This window comes from Rana temporaria, chromosome 1 (assembly GCF_905171775.1).
Source record: "Rana temporaria chromosome 1, aRanTem1.1, whole genome shotgun sequence".
In the NCBI taxonomy this organism is placed as follows: Eukaryota; Metazoa; Chordata; class Amphibia; order Anura; family Ranidae; genus Rana; species Rana temporaria.
This window is the reverse complement of record NC_053489.1, coordinates 367,314,496-367,336,994: the sequence shown is the minus strand read 5'-3', so window position 1 is coordinate 367,336,994 and position 22,499 is coordinate 367,314,496. Positions and strand designations below refer to the sequence as shown.

At 45.0% G+C, this 22,499-nt stretch overlaps 1 protein-coding gene across 1 annotated transcript in view; it reads right to left on the bottom strand.

Moving 5' to 3' along the window:
• Positions 1-8,406, bottom strand: part of LOC120910469 (complexin-4-like) — a 91,455-nt gene extending 83,049 nt beyond the window's left edge. Inside the window, exon 1 of the mRNA XM_040322229.1 lies at positions 8,014-8,406. Coding sequence (XP_040178163.1) covers positions 8,014-8,183 — 170 coding nt within the window. The 5' untranslated portion in view covers positions 8,184-8,406. The remainder of the gene's footprint in view (positions 1-8,013) is intronic.
• Between the last annotated feature and the right edge of the window lie 14,093 nt (positions 8,407-22,499).

Genomic DNA, 22,499 nt, shown 5'->3' with positions numbered 1-22,499 from the left:
TGCATTAATTAATGACACTTGCTGTACATATATACCTGACTATAGTATTAATATAACTGATCACTAGGGATGAGCATCGTATTCGAGTCGAACTCATGTTCGACTCGAACATCGTATGTTCGATCGTTCGCACCAAATTCGAGTTACGTTTCACAGACCATAATTCACTGCGACATTGCTGGCTGATGATTGGCCAAGCATGCACTATGACCCGCATGCTTGGCCAATCACAGCGTGCAAAAAACGGAGAGCCATAATTGGCCAAAGCCAGGGTGGCTTTGGCTAATTATGGCTCAGGGGGTTTAGTACACGCCCCACACTATAAAAGTCTGCCTGCAGGGCGGCCTTGTGTAGTGTGTTGCGACAGTTAACAGAGAACAGAGAGAGACAGAGAGAGTGTCATTTTTTGCAGGAAGATAGAGCAGGCAGGCAGGCAGTCTAGTCAGTTAAAGCGCGGGTTCACCCAAATTTTTTTTTTTAATTTTACACACATTAGAGCCAGCATAGTAAGGGCATTTACATTCGGCGTTTTTTTTTTTCTCTGTACATACCTTTATATTCTGTTTTTCTCCAGGGCTTCCGGGTTCCGATGACTGTAGGACTGTGCGTTCCTATCCTTCCGTTGGATTATTGACGGCTTGTGAAACAGGTGACCTGTCGCACAACGCGCGTCACCAGATGTTCGGGAAATAGCCGAGCTGCAAGTCGGGACTATACGGCACCTGCGCAGTCAGCTCTACACGGCGGGCGCAGGCGCCATATAGTGCCGACTCGCAGCTCGGCTATTTCCGGATATCTGGTGACGCGCGTTGTGCGACAGGTCACCTGTTTCACAAGCCGCCAATCATCGAACCGAAGGATAGGAACGCCCAGTCCCCCAGTCATCGGAACCCTGAGGCAAGGAAAGGAACACCCAGTCCCGGAGTTATCAGAACGCGGAAGCCCTGGACCAAATCAGAATATAAAGGTAAGTACAGAGAAAGAAAAAAAAAACTTGCCAAAAGTATATGCCCTTACTATGCTGCCTTTAATGTTAAAAAATCGTTTTTAGGGTGAACCTCCACTTTAATGTTACAGTACAGTGTGTAGAGGATATATATACATCCCAGGTGTTGTACATATATTTATACACTGTATAGTTTAGCTAGATCAGTTCTTCCTAATTTACTGGCAGGCAGGTGATTGTGCTATTTAAAGACGTTATCACAGGCATACTATAGAAACCCAGCTATATATTTTTTTTATTTAAGCATCATTAAAATCACTGCTCCTGATGCAGGAGCAGTGATTTTAATGATGCTTAAATACAAATAAAAAATAAAAATGAAAAATTCTATAGTATGCCTGTGAAAACGTCTTTGAGAACCCGGGTCTTGCCCGAGGGAATATGTATCAATGGAAAAAAAGTTTTAAAAACGGTTGTTTTTTCAGGAGTCCTGAAAAAAAACGACTGTTTTTAAAACTTTTTTTGCATTGATACATGTTCCCTGGGGCAAGACTCGGGTTCTCAAAGACGTTTCACGAGAATAACTTGCATATTAGGCTTTAAAATGAGCACTTTTGAATTCTAACGTTCAAGTCCCATAGACGTCAATGGGGTTCTAAATGTTTGCGCGAACGTTCGGTCCGTTCGAAGGTTCTGGTGCGAACCGAACGGGGGGGTGTTCGGTTCATCCCTACTGATTACATCAACAAGGTAAAATAAGCTGTGGCAGCCTTAAGGAGAAGGCCTAAATCCATGCTTGATGGTATTTCTGATAGTATCAAGGGCTGGTTTAACAATCTTTTTGGTAATTTAGGTAAATGGCTTTCTGATATTCTGTATTCTATTGGAACTGTCCTCCTCTATGTCATGGGTTTCTTCCTGGCAATATACCAGTTGTATGCAAAAGTTTAGGAACCCCTGACAATTTCCAAGATTATCATTTATAAATATTTGGGTGTTTGGATCAGCAATTTCATTTTGATCCATCAAATAACTAAAGGACACAGTAATATTTTAGTAGTGAAATTAGGTTTATTGGATTAACAGAAAATGCGCAATATGCATCAAAACAAAATTAGACAGGTGCATAAATTTGGGCACCCTTGTCATTTTGTTGATTTGAATACCTGTACAATCACACTGCACACTGAATCTATACTGCTGGGCAGGTGGAGTGTGATGATGATATTAATAATTGTACACAGTACGAAATGTTCTAAAATACTGTATATAGTGTTTTTATTCTTCAATCAGTTAATATAAACATCTTTGATATTAAAGATGTTATAGAACATAATTGCATTGTAGAATATAAAAAAAAAATCTCAGTTACTTTGCCGAGTAACTAGTTACTTTGCCAATAAAGTAACTGAGTCACTAACTCAATTACTTTTTCGGACAAGTAACTTGTAATTGAAACAAATTACTTTTTTAAAGGAAGATGAACAACACTGGCGGTGGGTGGTATGTACAGGAGAGGAGTTTGGAGTGTATGGCGGTGGGTAGTATGTACAGGAGAGGAGTGTGAAGTGTATGGCGGTGGGTGGTATGTACAGGAGAGGGGTGTAAAGTGTATGGTGGTTGGTAGTATGTACAGGAGAGGGGTGTGGAGTGTATTACGGTGAGTAGTATGTGCAGGAGAGGGGTGTGGAGTGTATGGCGGTGGGTGGTATGTACAGAAGAGCTGTTTGGATTGTATGGCGTTGGGTGGTTTGCACAGGAGAGGAGTGTGGAGTGTATAGCGGTGGGTGGTATTTACAGGAGAGGGGTGCGGAGTGTATGGCGGTGGGTGGTATTTACAAGAGAGGGATGCAGTGTATGGCGGTGGGTGGTATTTACAGGAGATGGGTGCGGAGTGTATAATGGTGGGTGGTATTTACAGGAGAGGGGTGCGGAGTGTATGGTGGTGGGTGGTATTTACAGGAGAGGGGTGCGGAGTGTATGGCGGTGGGTGGTATTTACAGGAGAGGGGTGCGGAGTGTATGGCGGTGGGTGGTATTTACAGGAGAGGGGTGCTGAGTGTATGGCGGTGAGTGGTATTTACAGGAGAGGGGTGCAGAGTGTATGGCGGTGGGTGGTATTTACAGGAGAGGGGTGCGGAGTGTATATATGGATGGTGTATGGGAGGGGGTGAGGACTGTATGGATAGATGGTGTATGACATACACAATACCCCAAACACTAACTGTACAAGGCTCCCAGTCCCAGAGTGATCTCCGCAGGTAACATGGAGGCTCCGCCTGCAACCCCACCTCTGTGTGCCTTTGCAGCCTGCAGCTCCGCCTCCGTGTCCCGTCTGCAGCCAGAGAACCCGACTCCGTCTCCACATTTCCGTCTGCAGCCAGAGCACCCGGCTCTGCTTCCACCTCCACATTCCCATCTGCAGCCAGAGCACCCGGCTCTCCCTCCACCTCCACGCTCCTATCTGCAGCCAGAGCACCCGGCTCCGCCTCCACCGCCACATTCCCATCTGCAGCCAGAGCACCCAGCTCCGCCTCCACATTCCCATCTGCAGCCAGAGCGCCCAGCTTCGCCTCCACCATGTCCATGTCTTGTCTTCAGCAAGAGAGCACCCGGCTCCGCATGAAGGTGTCGGGAGAAATTTTGGCCGGCAGGAGCGAAAATGTCGGGTGAGACACTGCCTGCGTTACAGGCGGCCAGAGACATGTCTCACAAACCGGACAGGTGGTAACCCTGCAATCCGGGGACAAAATCGGGGACAGACAGGCTCCGGGGACAGTGTCCTCGGAAATCGGGGACGTCTGGTCACCCTACCCTACAGGTTAACCCCTTCACTGCCAGTGTACTTTTTACAGTAAGCAGTGCATTTTTATAGCACTGATCGCTGTAAAAATGACAATGGTCCCAAAATGGTGTCAAAAGTGTCCGATGCATCCGCCATAATGTCACAGTCATGATAAAAATCGCTGATTGCCACCATTACTAGTAAAAAAATTATTAATAAAAATGCCATAAAACTATCCCCTATTTTGAAGACGCTATAACTTTTGCGCAAACCAATCAATAAACGCTTATGGCGATTTTTTTTTACCAAAAGTATGTAGAAGAATACGTATCGGCCTAAACTGAGGAAATTTTTTTTTTATATATTTTTGGAGGATATTTATTATAGCAAAAAATATTGTTTTTTTTTCAACATTGTCACTCAATTTTTGTTTATAGCGCAAAAAAAAACAAAAAACGCAGAGGTGATCAAATACCACTAAAAGAAAGCTCTATTTGTGGGAATCGCAAAAAGTGGCCTGGTCTTTGACCAGCAATATGTTCCGGGGCTTAAGTGGTTAAGTGGTTAACAGTTACCAAAGGCAACTGTGATGTGGAAACAACCACACAGGAACAGTGGAACAGAAATCGCTACACTGTCAATGGTCAGAGGCCCAAGTGTTCACTACAACTAGTGTGTGTATTATAATATTGCCCAAAAAAAAAGAAGAAGTTAAATACCTCCTAATAATGTATATTTACATGTGCGTGTGTCAGTGTTGCCAACTTACCAGATTGAAATTTACTGGCACGACACCTGAAATTTACTGGCGCATCCACGTTTTTACTGGATTTTCACAAAAGTTACTAAATTACATTTTAAGTGCAAATTTCAGTATTTAGGCTACAAAGTATGCTAGGCAAATAGCAATGTGATTTAAGGTAGATATTAAGGTAAAAGAACATATTTTTGTTATTTTCGATATAATAAGGGCAAATTATTTGGTCACATCACCCCCTGCCTCCATCCCCCTCTGCCACCAACACCTCCTGCCTTCACCCTTCTCTGTGGTGCCACAATCTCCCCCTGCCTCCAATCTCCCTCTGCCTCCAATCTCCCCCAGGCCCCCTGCCTCCAATCACCCCCTGCCTCCATCCCCCTCTGCAGTGCCACCAACAACCCCAGTCTCCATCCCCCACCCTCTGCGGTGCCACCATCCCCCTCTGCAGTGCCACCAACACCCCCGGCCTCCAATCACCCCCTGCCACTTACACCCCCTGCCTCCAATCACCCCCTGCCACTAACAAACCTTGCCTCCAATCTCCCCCAGGCCCCCTGCCTCCAATTACCCCATGCCTCCATCGTCCCCTGCCTCCATCCCTTTCTGCGGTGCCACCAACAACCCCTGTCTCCATCCCCCACCCTCTGCGGTGCCACCATCTCCCTCTGTGATGCCACCAACACCCCCTGCCTCCAATCACCCCCTGCCACTAACACCCCCTGCCTCCAATCTCCCCCTGACTCCATTGCCCCCTGCCATTTGAACAACAACATTTGCCTCCAGCAATCGTTCTAAGTTCATGTTTGCAAAACTTTCAACACAATTTGAATCAGGAATCTATAGCATATTACTCTTCAGTATGTATTTCCTAAAGTTCTCTGTGTATACAGGTGAAAAAAAATTGAATATCGTGCAAAAGTTATTTTATTTCACTAATGCAACTTAAAAGGTGAACCTAATATACAAGATAGACTCATTACATGCAAAGCAAGATAGTTCAAGCCGTGATTTGTTATAGTTGTGGTGATTATGGCTTACAGCTCATGAAAACCCCAGTTCCACAATCTCAGAAAATTTGAATATTGTGAAAAGGTGTAATATTCTAGGCTCAAAGTGTCCCACTCTAATCAGCTAATTAAGCCATAACACCTGCAAAGGGTTCCTGAGCCTTTAAATGGTTTCTCAATCTGATTCAGTAGGAATCACAACCATGGGAAAGACTGCTGACCTCACAGTTGTGCAGAAAACCATAATTGACACCCTCCATATGGAGGGAAAGCCTCAAAAGGTAATTGCAAAAGAAGTTGGATGTGCCCAAAGTGCTGTATCAAAGCACATTAATAGAAAGTTATGTGGAAGGGAAAAGTGTGGAAGAAAAAGGTGCACAAGCAGCAGGGATGACCGCAGCCTGGAGAGGATCATCAGGAAAAGGCCATTCAAAAGTGTTGGGGACTTTCACAAGGAGTGGGCTGAGGCTGGAGTCGGTGCATCAAGAGCCACCACACACGGACGGATCCTGGACATGGGCTTCAAATGACGTATTCCTCCTGTCAAGCCACTCCTGAACAACAAACAATGTCAGAAGCGTCTTACCCGGGCTAAAGAAAAAGAGACCTGGTCTGTTACTCAGTGGTCCAAAGTCCTCTTTTCTGATGAGAGCAAATTTTGCATCTCATTTGGAAACCAAGGAGCCAGAGTATGGAGGAAGAATGGAGAGGCACACACTGCAATATGCTTGAAGTCCAGTGTGAAGTTTCCACAGTCTGTGTTGATTTGGGGAGCCATGTCATCTGCTGGTGTTGGTCCACTGAGCTTCATTAAATCCAGGGTCAACGCAGCCGTCTACCAGGAGATTTTGGAGCACTTCATGCTTCCTTCCTCAGACAGGCTCTATGGGGATGCTGACTTCATTTTCCAGCAGGACTTGGCACCTGCCCACACTGCCAAAAACACCAAAACCTGGTTCAATGACCGTGGCATTACTGTGCTTGATTGGCCAGCAAACTCACCTGACCTGAACCCCATAGAGAATGTATGGGGCATTGCCAAGAGAAAGATGAGAGACATAAGACCGAACAATGCAGAAGAGCTGAAGGCCGCTATTGAAGCCTCCTGGTCTTCCGTAACACCTCAGCAGTGCCACAGGCTGAGTTTCCATGCCACACCGCATTGAGGCAGTAATTGCTGCAAAAGGGGCCCATACCAAGTACTGAGTACATATGCATGCTTCTACTTTTCAGAGGTCCGATATTCTTCTATGTACAATCCTTGTTTTATTGATTGCATGTAATATTCTAATTTTCTGAGATTGTGGATTTGGGGTTTTCATGAGCTGTAAGCCATAATCATCACAATTATGACAAATCACGGCTTGAACTATCTTGCTTTGCATGTAATGAGTCTATCTCATATATTAGTTTCACCTTTTAAGTTGCATTAGTGAAATAAATGAACTTTTGCACGATATTCACATTTTTTGAGTTTCACCTGTGTAATGAAAGATTGCAATTGAACTACAAGTGATGATAATTAAAAAAAAAAATTGTAACAGTAGACAGAGGCCCGGATTCAGAAAGACTTACGACGGGCGTATCAGAAGATACGCCGTCATAAGTCTGAATCCGCGCCGTCGCAACTTTAAGCGTATGCTCAAACTGAGATACGCTTAAATGTTGCTAAGATACGACCGGCGTAAGTCTCCTATGCCGTCGTATCTCAACTGCATATTTACGCTAGGCCGCTAGGGGCGTGTACGCTGATTTACGCCTAAAATATGTAAATCAGATAGATACGCCTATTCACGAACGTACGCCCGGCCGTCGCAGTACAGATACGCCGTTTACGTAAGGCTTTTTCCGCCGTAAAGTTACCCCTGCTATATGAAGCGCAGCCAATGTTAAGTATGGATGTCGGGCCAGCGTCAAATTTTCCGTCGATTACGTTGTTTGAGTAAGTCGTTTGCGAATAGGGCTGTGCGTAATTTACGTTCACGTCGAAAGCATTGGCTTTTAATTTGGAGCATGCGCACTGGGATACTTTCACGGACGGCGCATGCGCCGTTCGTAAAAAGCATCATTTATGTGGGGTCACGATGATTTTACATAAAACACGCCCACATCTTACACATTTGAATTAGGCGGGCTTACGCCGGCCAATTTACGCTACGCCACCGCAACTTACGGAGCAAGTGCTTTGTGAATAATGCACTTGCCTGTCAAAGTTGCGGAGGCGTAGCGTAAATAGGATACGCTACGCCCGCACAGAATTACACGCTCCCTACCTGAATCTGGCCCAGAATGTTTATATCAAAAGAACAAATTCTGTTTATGCAGTTCATCGTCTGTTTAAATGACGTTGACTAACCTTGTTGCAGCATTTTAATTACACTGGTTGATACATGTCATTTACAATTTTGCTCTAGAGGTAAAAAAAACAGCTACAATTTTTCATATACATCAATAAATATGTTTTAACGTATTAATATCTGATTTACACTTTTGAGAGCTGTAGAAATCAAACTTACTTCTCTTCCACCAGCTGTCTTTGATATTCCTCAAACTCTTCTCTTGTCATACCCTTCGACTCTGCCGTCTCTTTGCCATCTGGATTTTCTTTTGTCTCCGTTTCTCCCCCAAGGTTATTTCCCAGATTCTTCATAGAAGATCCCATCATAGTTTTCAGCATAAACGCCATGTCTGTATTTTTAATATGGCAAAAAATGAAGAAAAAAAAAATCTCTCTTCTGAACACTACAGAAACCTCAATGTTTTGAATGTTATTATATGATATAATGTTAATTATTATTTAATGGTAATTAACCATTTCAAATTATGTTTGCAGGAGTTCTATAGTTCTTTTGCCTGTTGATATCTCTGTTACAGTGCAAGGTGAATGTGTCCCTGCACAGACAGCCTAAACCAGCTTAAGGCATTAGGTATTAGTGAGGTGGAGATAACTGTATTCCTTTTTGCAGAGGTCCATATACTCCCTCCTGTTAAGCCCCGAAGCTGCTCAAGATATCCCCAAGTTAAAGCACATAATTCCTTTAAAACTAAAGAGGGTATATACCGTATACTGACAGTATTTTGTTGATTAGAATGAAAAATCAACAGTTGACAGTTTTTGTTTTAATTATAGTGTTCACATTAATAGAACTTGGTTAATTGTTTCAGCTCCTTAGTAGTGCTACCAGTTTTACTAAATTCTGAATTTTCATTATAACCTATTCCTTAAAGGGGTGGTTCACCCTAAAAACTACTTTTTTTATTACAATGGCCCCCCACATTACAATACGATTAAGGCTCTTATTATTTTTTTGAAGCTGTACATACCTTTGTACAGCATATTCACCCGTTGCGAGTCCCGCGGGAGTGGGCGTTCCTCACACGGGGGGGGGGGGGGGAAGCTCGTTTTTGGTCAAAATGTCAATCACAGACATGTGAGGAACGCCCACTCCCGCGGGACTCGCAACTGGTGAATATGCTGTACAAAGGTATGTACAGCTTCAAAAAAATAATAAGAACCTAATATTGTAATGTGGGGGGCCATTGTAATAAAAAAAAGTAGTTTTTAGGGTGAACCACCCCTTTAAAGTGGTAGTAAAGTATTTTACCTACAGGTACGTTTATAATAAGTCTTACCAGTAGGTACTGTGAATATCTTTTACATTTTCACCATTCAGAAGATATTCACTGTGGCTGCAGCCAGCAGGGCAGCCGTCACAATTTTTGGCCCCTTACTCAGCTTTAGGCAGGGCCCCCTGGAGCAGAGAACCAGGGGGGCCCTCCTCTCTACTGGCGCGAGATGATAAGCGGGGGGTTGTGGTAACAAAAGTGTCATCTCTTCTCTCTCCTGCCGCGAGATGATAAGTGGGATGGGGGGGTTGGTGCTGACGAACAAAAAGTCAAGTCTTCTCTCTCCTGTCGCGAGTTGCTAAAGTCAGACGGAAAAAAAAATGGGGGGCGTCCGGGCCCCAGGGGACCATCGGACTCCTTACAGGTGTAATGCCTGTACCCCCTTGATGGCGGCCCGGGCAGCCAGTGACATCTCCAAAGCATGCACAGTAGCTCTGCCTTCAGGGAGCACTAAGTGTGACAATAATGCAGAGTTACGTCACTGGCGCATGCACAGTAGCTCTGCATTCAGTGTACAGTGACGAGTGAGAGTGCCGTCAATGCAAGAGCGCTGTGCTGTGATCATGATTCCCATGCACATGCAAGAAAAATTACATCATTGCAGCCCAGCTGTTCAAACAGTCCAGAGAGCGCAAACCTGGAAGGAAGACAAGGTGAAGATGGAAGTGCCACAGTGGTGACAGCACGCTTCTGGAGGGCTCCAATTAAGTAAGTTTGTGGTGCATACTAGCACATTATGGCATTACAGGGGAACCATGTAAAAAAAAATTACTTTACTACTGCTTTAACACATTCACCTACCCAAATCACAAACATTTTTGAATCTGTTGTCTGGCTTATGAACAACCATAAACAAGGAATAATGTATATTTAAACCCAATCACTAAAATCATAAATACGCTTTAACATGTTAATGTACTTTTGAAATTTGCAGCTTTTATTGAAACAACTGGTCGATCCTGCCATTGAGGTCCTGTGCCTGTCATGCACTTTTTCTGCTGCATACTTACCCTGTCATATGGGCTTCCTAAGGAAACCATAAGTGGCTTTGTCAACAGCCATTTTTTAGGTATGATGCACTACTGTCACCATCAGCAAACTCAACCTAAGAGATGCCAATGCAGCATTTTACTGCCGTGCATTTATGTAGACTGGATGTGCGTGCAAAAAGGTTGCAGGAGACCAGCACCACTAAGATCGAACAAAGGGTGGGAAAAAAGGAAAACAAGTATTTTATTTAACAACTTCAGCCCTGGAAGGATTTACCCCCTTAATGACCAGGCCATTTTTTGCGATACGTCACTACGTCGCTTTAACTGATAATTGCTCGGTCGTGCGATGCTGTACCCAAACAAAATTGGCGTCCCTTTTTCTCCTAAAATAGAACTTTCTTTTGGTGGCATTTGATCACATCTGCAGGTTATTTTTTGTGCTATAAACAAATAAAGAGGCAACAATTTTAAAAAAATTACTTTTTACTACATATCCCCCAAAAAATATAGAAAACATATTTATTCATCAGTTTAGGCCGATATATATTATTCTACATATTTTTGGTAAAAAAATTGCAATAGGCATATATTGATTGGTTTGCGCAAAAGTTATTGCATCTACAAACTATGGGATAGATAGACATTTCGGCAGACAAATCAGCCCCCAAATGACACTTTTTGGGGAGTAGGGCCATTTTTACATTGATCAGTGCTATAAAAATGCACTAAAAAGTGGGTAACTAAAGCGCTAGCCAACAGTGAAAAATAATGAGTGACCAGTGAAAACCAAAATGCTGCTCAAATCTAAATTGTGCTAACAACAAATAAAGGGTATGAATAAAAAATGATGAGCGCAAACTGAAAATCTAAAAGTGAATATCAAGACAGTCCATAGGGACTGATGACAATCTATTAAACACCTTAACAATTTCAAGGCTGTGAACTATAATAGTGAAAAACCCTCAAACTAGTGCAACTGATGTAACAAATATCTGAATAAAGTCCAAAACTATATATCAAAATTTGAATAAATCAATCTGCTGGGTGAGTGGTGAGAAAGACTTCTGCCCTTTAGACATCAAATGTAGAGAATCTGGATGAGTCTTCACTAAGTCTTCACTAAGCTTGAGCTCACAGAGCGCTTACCTCCAGTCACTGGGTTATGTGTGTCAACGAAATCCTCCAGATACTGGGATGGAATCCAATCAATGGGGAATCTGTGTCCACAAAATCCTCCAAGTGCTGGGATAGAGTCCAGGAACGTTCTCTGTGTGCAATGATAGTGCGGGTCCAAGCCCAGTGAAGTCAGCTTACCAGGACAGCCACAAATGTTACCGGGAGCAAAAATGGAAATAAAAGGCTCTTATAGTGAAGTATGTAAGCACTTAAAAGATTTAATAAAGGTAAAAGTTGTGCTTACATCAAAAAAAACGAATAAAAACGCCAAAACAGCGGCACTTCCGGTGGACGGTCAGGGTATTGTGTCACTTCCGGTCACGTCTAACCTTACGCATTACGTCACATCACGTGACTTCATCAGAGGTTACTGAGTGGCTGCTAGATACTGTCTTATATAGGTACAAAGAGGAAATGGACCCGCGGACATTTTAAAAAACGGCATTCAAACAAAACTAAGATGCGGCCATTTTGTAGAAGGGCAAAAAGAAGGGTAAAAATTAACAAATAAACCAGTAACCGTAATATTAATACGGACCGGAATATATTAAAAGAACAGACATATTAAGTATACTTGTAATACAAAATAAAAACCTCAAACATTACCACAAATGGCATATGTGCAAACACATTTATAAAAACTTGTCAAAATATAATAAAATGACAAGATACAGACTAGGAACACCTGCAAGAATTGATGGAGATTTCATCAAGACTATGTCAAAAAGGGGGACCTAAAAAATAGTTGTCTGTAATATAATAACCTTTCAAGATGAAATTTAAAATATTAAAATATTAAAATCATGAATGAATTAAATGACCAAATAGAAGGTGCTGGACTAGACTGGAGTGAGTTATACCCCTTGCGTTTACATCACTAATACAAAAACGCTGCTCCAATCAATTAGTCATGAAACTTCATTACATTCCTAAAAAATCAACCTAAAAATTACTTAAAAAACTATTTACGTCGAACTCAACATTTAACCCATTGGGCACTCAAGTATTTAAAGAGTGGATCCACTGAGATTCCTTCTGGCTGATTGTTCTGACCAGATGGGCTCCTCTCCATGGCTTATTGAATTTATCTATCCCCCAAAAAGATAACTGTTTGGGATCTTTATTATGTTTCTCCGCAAAATGCCTACTCACGTTGTGCTTGGGAAAGCCATTTTCTATGTTAACAACATGTTCCTTTATTCGAACCATTAGTGCTCTCTTTGTTCTTCCTACATATTGTAAATTGCAGGAACACTGCAGAACATAAACCACCCCTTCAGTGTGGCAACTAATGAAATCCTTAATGATATTACGTTCATTTGTATGGGTGGAAACGAACTCAGTCCTTTTCTGTTGAGGACCTTTGGAATGCTTACAGGCATAGCAGTATTTACAGGGAACAAAACCCTTTGTATTAAAAAACGTGTAACCACTCTTGGGTGGAGGGTCAACCACATTTTTCACCAAAATGTCTCTTATGGTGGGTGCTCTTTTATACACAATATTGGGTTTTTCTGGCAATATAGATTTCAAATGCCTATCTCCTTTCAAAACATGCCAATGTCTTTTGATCAGTTTTTCCACATCCTTATGCTGAATATTGTAATCCAAAATGATGGCATACTAAATAAATAAATAATAAATAAAGGATACTCAGATAACTTTATCGATGAACAAATCCAATCAGTTGCGGGTCTTGATCGAAATATGATGTTACAGGGAAATATGAAGAAACAGCGGGATATGATGGCTCCTGCCATCATTTTGGATTACAATATTCAGCATAAGGATGTGGAAAAACTGATCAAAAGACATTGGCATGTTTTGGTGAATAATGTGGTTGACCCTCCACCCAAGAGTGGTTACACGTTTTTTAATACAAAGGGTTTTGTTCCCTGTAAATACTGCTATGCCTGTAAGCATTCCAAAGGTCCTCAACAGAAAAGGACTGAGTTTGTTTCCACCCATACAAATGAACGTCATATCATTAAGGATTTCATTAGTTGCCACACTGAAGGGGTGGTTTATGTTCTGCAGTGTTCCTGCAATTTACAATATGTAGGAAGAACAAAGAGAGCACTAATGGTTCGAATAAAGGAACATGTTGTTAACATAGAAAATGGCTTTCCCAAGCACAACGTGAGTAGGCATTTTGCGGAGAAACATAATAAAGATCCCAAACAGTTATCTTTTTGGGGGATAGATAAATTCAATAAACCATGAAGAGGAGCCCATCTGGTCAGAACAATCAGCCAGAAGGAATCTCAGTGGATCCACTCTTTAAATACTTGAGTTCCCAATGGGTTAAATGTTGAGTTCGACGTAAATTGTTTTTTAAGTAATTTTTAGTTGATTTTTTAGGAATGTAATAAGTGTTTCATGACTAATTGATTGGAGCAGCGTTTTTGTATTAGTGATGTAAACGCAAGGGGTATAACTCACTCCAGTCTAGTCCAGCACCTTCTATTTGGTCATTTAATTCATTCATGATTTTAATATTTAAATTTTTATCTTGAAAGGTTATTATATTACAGACAACTATTTTTTAGGTCCCCTTTTTTGACATAGTCTTGATGAAACCTCCATCAATTCTTGCAGGTGTTCCTAGTCTGTATCTTGTCATTTTATTATATTTTGACACGTTTTTATAAATGTGTTTGTACATATACCATTTGTGGTAATGTTTGAGGTTTTTATTTTGTATTACAAGTATACTTAATGGGCCAAATTCTCAAAAAGCCTGCCTAACTTAAATTTCAGCAGTTAAGTTACACTGACTTAAAATTTCTACCTAAGTGCCCGATCGTCAAAGCACTTACCTAGAAATTTCAGGCCGTGTAACTTAAGTGCCGCCGTCGTAAGGCGGTCCTCCTCTCCTGGGGGCGTTTAAAATTTAAATGAGGCGCGCTCCCGCGCCGGCCGTACTGCGCATGCGTGTGACGTCATTTTCCCGACGTGCAGCGCGCGAACGTAATTAACGCCGGGCGGCTTTGAGAATTTCGACGGGACACTAAAGTTGCGACGGGTGAAAAAACAAAGACGCGCCGGGAAAACAAATAATTATAAAAAAAAATGACAGCGTCGCTCAGCATGCATTCCTGAGAGGGAGAACTCCATGCCAATTTTCAAAGAAAAAAACGGCATGGGTTCCCCCCCCAGGAGCATACCAGGCCCTTAGGTCTGGTATGGGTTGTAAGGAGACCCCCCCACGCCGAAAAATTTACGTAGGGGGTCCCCCTACAATCCATACCAGACCCGTATCCAAAGCACGCTACCCGGCCGGTCAGGAAGGGAGTGGGGACGAGCGAGCGCCCCCCCCCCCCTCCTGAGCCGTGCCAGGCTGCATGCCCTCAACATGGGGGGGTTGGGTGCTCTGGGGCAGGGGGACGCACTGCGGGCCCCCCCACCCCAGAGCACCCTGTCCCCATGTTGATGAGGACAGGACCTCTTCCCGACAACCCTTGCCGTTGGTTGTCGGGGTCTGCGGGCGGGGGCTTATCGGAATCTGGGAGTCCCCTTTAATAAGGGGGCCCCCAGATACCGGCCCCCCACCCTAAGTGAATGGATATGGGGTACATCATACCCCTATCCATTCACCTGGAGGCAAAAAGTAAAAGTTAGTAAACACACAACACAAGGCTTTTTAAAATAATTTATTATTCTGCTCCGGATGCCCCCCCTGTCTTCTTTATTAGCTCTATTTCCAGGGGGGTCTTCTTCTTCCACTCTCCGGGGGTCTTCTTCCACTCTCCGGGGGGGTTTCTTCTTCCGCTCTCCGGGGGGGGGGCTTCTCCGCTCTCCGGGGGGCTTCTTCCATCTTCTCCCCTCTTCTGCTGTTGACTCGGCGAACCCCGGTTCTTCTGCAGCTGTCCGGTGCCTTCTTCTTCAGCGCTGGCTGCCTGCTATCTTCGTGTGTTAGCGGTCTTCTGTGACGTCAGGGTCTTCTGTTCTTCTCCCCTCTTCCGATGTTGCCTCGTCGCTTCTTGTCGCTGTAATGATGGAAGCGCGCCTTGCATCCCATTTATATAGGCATCACCGTCCCATCATGCTCCGGCAGGTACCCACGTGGTGGGTGCCTACCCACGTGCACCCACCACGTGGGTACCTACCGGAGCATGATGGGACGGTGATGCCTATATAAATGGGATGCAAGGCGCGCTTCCATCATTACAGCGACAAGAAGCGACGAGGCAACATCGGAAGAGGGGAGAAGAACAGAAGACCCTGACGTCACAGAAGACCGCGTCGGCTGCCTGTTACTAATTGAGCTAACACACAAACATAGCAGGCAGCCAGCGCTGAAGAAGAAGGCACCGGACAGCTGCAGAAGAACCGGGGTTCACCGAGTCAACAGCGGAAGAGGGGAGAAGATGGAAGAAGCCCCCCGGAGAGCGGAGAAGCCCCCCCCCGGAGAGCGGAAGAAGAAACCCCCCCCGGAGAGTGGAAGAAGAAGCCCCCCTGGAAATAGAGCTAATAAAGAAGACAGGGGGGGCATCCGGAGCAGAATAATAAATTATTTTAAAAAGCCTTGTGTTGTGTGTTTACTAACTTTTACTTTTTGCCTCCAGGTGAATGGATAGGGGTACGATGTACCCCATATCCATTCACTTAGGGTGGGGGGCCGGTATCTGGGGGCCCCCTTATTAAAGGGGAGCCCCCGCCCACAGACCCCGACAACCAACGGCAAGGGTTGTCGGGAAGAGGTCCTGTCCTCATCAACATGGGGACAGGGTGCTCTGGGGTGGGGGGGCCCGCAGTGCGCCCCCCTGCCCCAGAGCACCCAACCCCCCCATGTTGAGGGCATGCGGCCTGGCATGGCTCAGGAGGGGGGGGGCGCTCGCTCGTCCCCACTCCCTTCCTGACCGGCCGGGTAGCGTGCTTTGGATACGGGTCTGGTATGGATTGTAGGGGGACCCCCTACGTCAATTTTTCGGCGTGGGGGGTCTCCTTACAACCCATACCAGACCTAAGGGCCTGGTATGCTCCTGGGGGGGGGAACCCATGCCGGTTTTGAATTTTAAAATTGCCATGGAGTTCTCCCTCGGGAATGCATACCAAATGCCGTCGCTGGAATGGGCCTTTACAATGTGTGACTAACTTTCCACATTATAAAACCAGCCCTAGTTTTGCGCAGGCAAATTCGGAACTTAGGCAGAAATCACAGTGATGAAATGCTTTGAAAATCTGCTTAAGTCCTCATTTGCATACGCAAAGCTGCATTTCAATGAGAAATGCCCCCAGTGGCGGATGCGGTACTGCATCCTAAAATCTGACCGTGTAAGTGTCTTACACATGTCAGATTTTCTGCCTAACTTTGGAAAAAGCCTTTTGAGAATCGTTTCCAAAGTTAGGCACAGGGATACGCAGGCTGAACAGCAGTTAAGTCTGCGTATCTCTTTTGAGAATCAGGCCCAATATGTCTGTTCTTTTAATATATTCCGGTCCGTATTAATATTACGGTTACTGGTTTATTTGTTAATTCTTACCCTTCTTTTTGCCCTTCTACAAAATGGCCGCATCTTAGTTTTGTTTGAATGCCGTTTTTTAAAATGGCCGCGGGTCCATTTCCTCTTTGTACCTATATAAGACAGTATCTAGCAGCCACTCAGTAACCTCTGATGAAGTCACATGACGTGACGTAACGCGTAATGTTAGACGTGACCGGAAGTGACGCAATACCCTGACCGTCCACCGGAAGTGCCGCTGTTTTGGCGTTTTTATTCATTTTTTGATGCAAGCACAACTTTTACCTTTATTAAATCTTTTAAGTGCTTACATACTTCACTATGAGAGCCTTTTATTTCCATTTTTGCTCCCGGTAACATTTGTGGCTGTCCTGGTAAGCTGACTTCACTGGGCTTGGACCCGCACTATCATTGCACACAGAGAACGTTCCTGGACTCTATCCCAGCACTTGGAGGATTTTGTGGACACAGATTCCCCATTGATTGGATTCCATCCCAGTATCTGGAGGATTTCGTTGACACGCATAACCCAGTGACTGGAGGTAAGCGCTCTCTGAGCTCAAGCTTAGTGAAGACTTAGTGAAGACTCATCCAGTGTCAGAACCGTTAAGGTAAGTACTCACCAAGGCAGAGATGCCGAGGGCGGCTACCTTTGCGACTCTGTGCACCTCACCCCCTGGAGGTGGAGACAGCGAGGAGGGGCACAAAGAGGCACCGGCTGCCTGCAGCGGGAGGTCACTTGAAGGTAAGTCACGGAAGATGCGATCTGGAAACTCCAGTGAGGCTGAAGCAGGTAGAAGCAGCGATGCAGGAACAAATAGAGTCCACGGGGCTGAGAGCCCGCTCAGGGCGGAACAAAAGCAGAATCAGAAGACAAGCCAGGTAATCAGGGATTCCGGAAGGTAGAGAGTCCAATGAAACAAAGCCGGTGGTCAAGGAGTGGAGACGTAAGCAGATCCGATAAGCAGGCCAGGGGTCAAGTGCAGGAGAAGGCAGAGAATAGTCAAAGTCCAATCCGGGTCAAACAGGTCAAGGTATTCAGGTTTCAAGGTTCTTTCAACAGGGTAAAGCTGACAACAAACCAGCAATTAGCAAGGAGGAAGGGGCCGGCTTAAATAGGCCGCTCAGGCCACTGATTGGTCCACAGTAGTACAGATTTAGAACCAGGCTCCAACGGACAGCAAGCAGACTAACACTGAACAGTGGCTCAGAGGCAAAGAGCTGGACCTGTAATGGAGAGGTCCTAGGTTTGATTCCACCCAAAGCCAACTGGGGAATGTGACCATGAAAGGCCAGTGCCCTGACATCCAGATTCTCTACATTTGATGTCTAAAGGGCAGAAGTCTTTCTCACCACTCACCCAGCAGATTGATTTATTCAAATTTTGATATATAGTTTTGGACTTTATTCAGATATTTGTTACATCAGTTGCACTAGTTTGAGGGTTTTTCACTATTATATTTCACAGCCTTGAAATTGTTAAGGTGTTTAATAGATTGTCATCAGTCCCTATGGACTGTCTTGATATTCACTTTTAGATTTTCAGTTTGCGCTCATCATTTTTTATTCATATAAAAATGCACTGATCAATGTAACATTACACTGGCAGGGAAGGGGTTAACATTAGGGGCGATCAAGGTGTTAAGTGTGTTCCCTAGGTCTGTTCTAACTGTAGGGGGGATGGGCTGCCAGGGACATGACAGAGATCACTGTTTCCGATGACTGTCATGTCCCCTGTCAGAATGGGGATCCGCTTGTTTACATAGGCAGATCCCCGTTCTGCCTCTGCACTAGGTGATTGCTGGTTGCAGGTGAACAGCGAGGTCCGCCCGACCTGCGGGCACGCTCCCGCAGGGTGCAGAGGTTGCGAGCCGTCGGCGGTGCACGCCTGCGTCCTCGCAACCTGCTGTACAGCTATGGCGATTCACGCAGGAGAGCCAACCTGCTGCCGTATAACGACGGCGGCTGGTCGGCAAGTGGTTAAAGCAGAACTCTAGCCACAAATAACAAAATGAAAATGAATAGCCCATTAAAAGATAATATGACAAAACCAGCTTTTAGTGGTGTCTCATGGTCAGAATCATCCAACCCACTTTCTCTGAGCCCAAGTCACTCCAGACCAATGCCAGTCTGTTACAGGACAGTGAAAGGAGAAGCAGCACAGTGATGACTTCATCTTTATATTACACTTTCTCCTCCTATCAGCATGCTTGTCAGCTTATTAACTGATTAATCTTCTTTTACTGTTTCCTCTTGTTACACTCTACCTTTGCTATACAGCAGCGGTTCTCAACCCGGGGGTCGTGACCCCCCGGGGGGTCGATTGCTAATTTCCCGGGGGTCGCGAACGTGAGCCCAAACTTTAAAGCTGCCGGGACGGACCCGACATCACTGTGTATGCCAGCGTCTGTCCGTCTCGGCCAGCATGACGTCACTTCCGGGAGAGGAGAACCATGCGTAAGTGACGTTCCGTCGCCGCCATCTTGGTACTCTCGTCCGCAGTAAGGCTGCATTTAGAAGTCGGCAAGCGGACATCTTTTTACACCCACGAAGTCTTGCAGTTTACACTTATTTTTACCAGTAAACTGAACTTATATACTATATAAGCCTTATATAGTATATAAGCTTTGTTTACTGGTAAAAATACTTGTAAAATACAAGACTTTGGTGGGTGTAAAAAGATGTCCGCTTGCCGACTTCTAACTGTAGCCTTACTGCGGACGAGGGTACCAAGATGGCGGCGACATCACTTCCGGTTACTGTTAACGTAACAGCTGAGCTGCTGATGATGCTGAAGAAACACCTGAGGTACTTTGGCAAGTGAACGAAATACTGTTAATTAAGGCATTTTTGTACGGTTTGTCACAGCAGTGCAATCAGTACATCGATTTTAAATAAGAGTGACATGACTGCAAGATATAATTGTGGTACAATACATATTATTTATATATAAATGTCCCAGTTGGTTCCTCAAAAGTGGTTATTCCGTGCACTGGCACAGAATAAACACTTTTGGATGAACTAACTGGGACGTTCATATATAAATGATATGTCTTGTTCCATAATAATTTTTTTCTTGCATAGTCACGTCATGTTGGACTTAAAGGGGTGGTTCACCCTAAAAACTATTTTTTTATTATTACACTGGCCCCCCACATTACAATACGATTAAGGCTATTATTATTTTTTTGATGCTGTACATACCTTTGTACAGCATATTCACCCGTGGCTTCCGGCTTGCGAGTCCCGCGGGAGTGGGCGTTCCTAACATGTCTGTGATTGACGTTTTGACCAAAAATGAGCTCCCCCCGTCGCGTAAGCCGTGTCACGATTGGCGAAAGGAGCCGAACGGCGATGCGCATGCACAGTATAGCGCCGACTCGCCGTTCGGCTCCTTTCGCCAACCGTGACGCGGCTTACGCGACGGGGGGAGCTCGTTTTTGGTCAAAACGTCAATCACAGACATGTTAGGAACGCCCACTCCGGCGGGACTCGCAACCCGGGTGAATATGCTGTACAAAGGTATGTACAGCATCAAAAAAAAACTAATAGCCTTAATCGTATTGTAATGTGGGGGGCCAGTGTAATAAAAAAAAGTATTTTTTAGGGTGAACCACCCCTTTAAAGCGGAGCTCCACCCTAAAGTGGACTCACGCTGATCGGAACCCTCCCCCTCCGGTGTCACATTTGACACCTTTCAGGGGGGAGGGGGGTGCAGATACCTGTCTAAAGACAGGTATTTGCACCCACTTCCGGCCACACAGTCTCGGGCAGACTGCGGGCAGAATGTCACCTCCCGTCCTCCCCCCATTGTGCTCTGGGAACACTCGGCTCCCAGAGCACAGAGGGAGCCAATCAGCGGCGCAGCGCAACTCGCGCATGCGCCGTAGGGAACCAGGTAGTGAAGCCGGAGCGCTTCACTTCCTGGTTCCCTCACTGAGGATGGCGGGGGGGGCAGCAGAGTGACGAGTGGTCGCTCGTCCTCTGCTGCGGACGGCGCTGGACTCCAGGACAGGTAAGTGTCCTAATATTAAAAGTCAGCAGCTGCAGTATTTGTAGCTGCTGGCTTTTAATATTTTTTTTCATGGCACATCCGCTTTAAAGTGGAGTTCTGCCATTTTTTTTTTAAAGTCAGCAGCTACAAATACTGCAGAGCTGCTCACTTTTAAAATAAGGACACTTACCTCTCCATGGCGCCCGCGATGTCGGCACCTGAAGCCGATCTGTCCCTCAGTTTTCGGCTGCTGCCACCGCCATCTTCGGTTTCCTGCCGCACATGCGCGACTCACGCTGCGCGATCCCACTGGTCCCTGCTGTCTTTTGGGACCTGTGTGGGTTAGAGGGGGCACAGCGGGTGGCTCGGCTATCTATGCCCGCAAGTGGGAGCAAAATACCTGTATTAGAAAGGTATCTGCTCCCCTTGAAAGGTGCCAAATGTAACACCAGAGGGTGGAGGAATCCGAAAAGCAGAAGTTAAATTTTTGGGTGGAACTCCACTTTAACATCATCAATCAATAGATTGTGAATACATAACAGAAGCATATGATTTATAATATTTTACACATAGGTTGTTATTCTTGTGTACTAAAAAAACCTATATGGTGTCACTAAAGTGCTCCGTGCAACGTATTGGTGCAACGTAATGATCTCCTCTTGTCTCTGTGCCGCTCACATAGGCCCCGGGGTCAGTATTATACACTCCGCACTCCTCTCCCCGATACATGGACTCCATACACTGCTCCCCGGAACTCTTCCTGCCCAGCCAGGCACACCGCACGCTTCACCTCAGAGTCAGAGAGCAGTCCAGAAGTTGTTTGTTTTGTTTTATTGAGGGGTTAAACTTGGATGGAGATTGGCACTTGATCAAAATATAGTAAGATTATGACCAAAACTATATACACTCCTTCTACCTCCTGCACAACTCTTGCTCTTCCTCCAGCACAAACTCAGAACTACAGGTCCCAGGATTAGCTAGCTAGCACAATTTTTGGCTGATCTGGCACATACTTGCACAGCCAGATAGAGAGAACCACCCTTTGCAGGCAAAGGTCCCGGACCCCTTTTGTGTAGCAAAAATGTCTCTGTGCTAGCTATCTCACTTGTGGATACTGAGCCCAGTACCACCTCCTCAGATACTGCCAGCCCTCCTGGCTGCAACTGGCTATTTCTCCTGCCCACTCCACAGCCCACCTGACTGACCTTGCATCCATCCAAGACAGCTCCCAGTCCCATCAGGCATGATCTTCAGTCCTCTGACTGAACTCACCAGCCCACATGGCTGCTTCCTCCATGAAGACTCCCAGGCAGTATTCTCCTGCTGTCCTCAACCTTGCTCCCATAGCCCTCAGGTGGAACTCTAGGGAAGATAACACTGCCGTCCATGATGTGCTCTGTCACACTGCAACGTTTGGTATCTCTGAGTCCTCTGTAGCAGTTTTATTACCTTTTGGTCCTGCAAGTACAGCTATTATTTTTCCAGTTCTTGTAGGAGGTTGACAACGCTCCATGTTCTGCAGTGAAATCACACATCAGCCATATAACCATGTAGGCAGGGTAGTCTTAGGCAAGTAAGATTTTATGATTTGCATACAAGCAGACTCACGCTGTCTGAGAACTTGGTGTGGTCCGCTATGATGTAAATTTATTTACCGAGCTATGTGGCTGGGCACATACATTTTTGAGAGGGAATTAAACTTTTGTAATTCTGTCTGTAATGTGTAAGGCAAGAGCCAGGGTGAGATT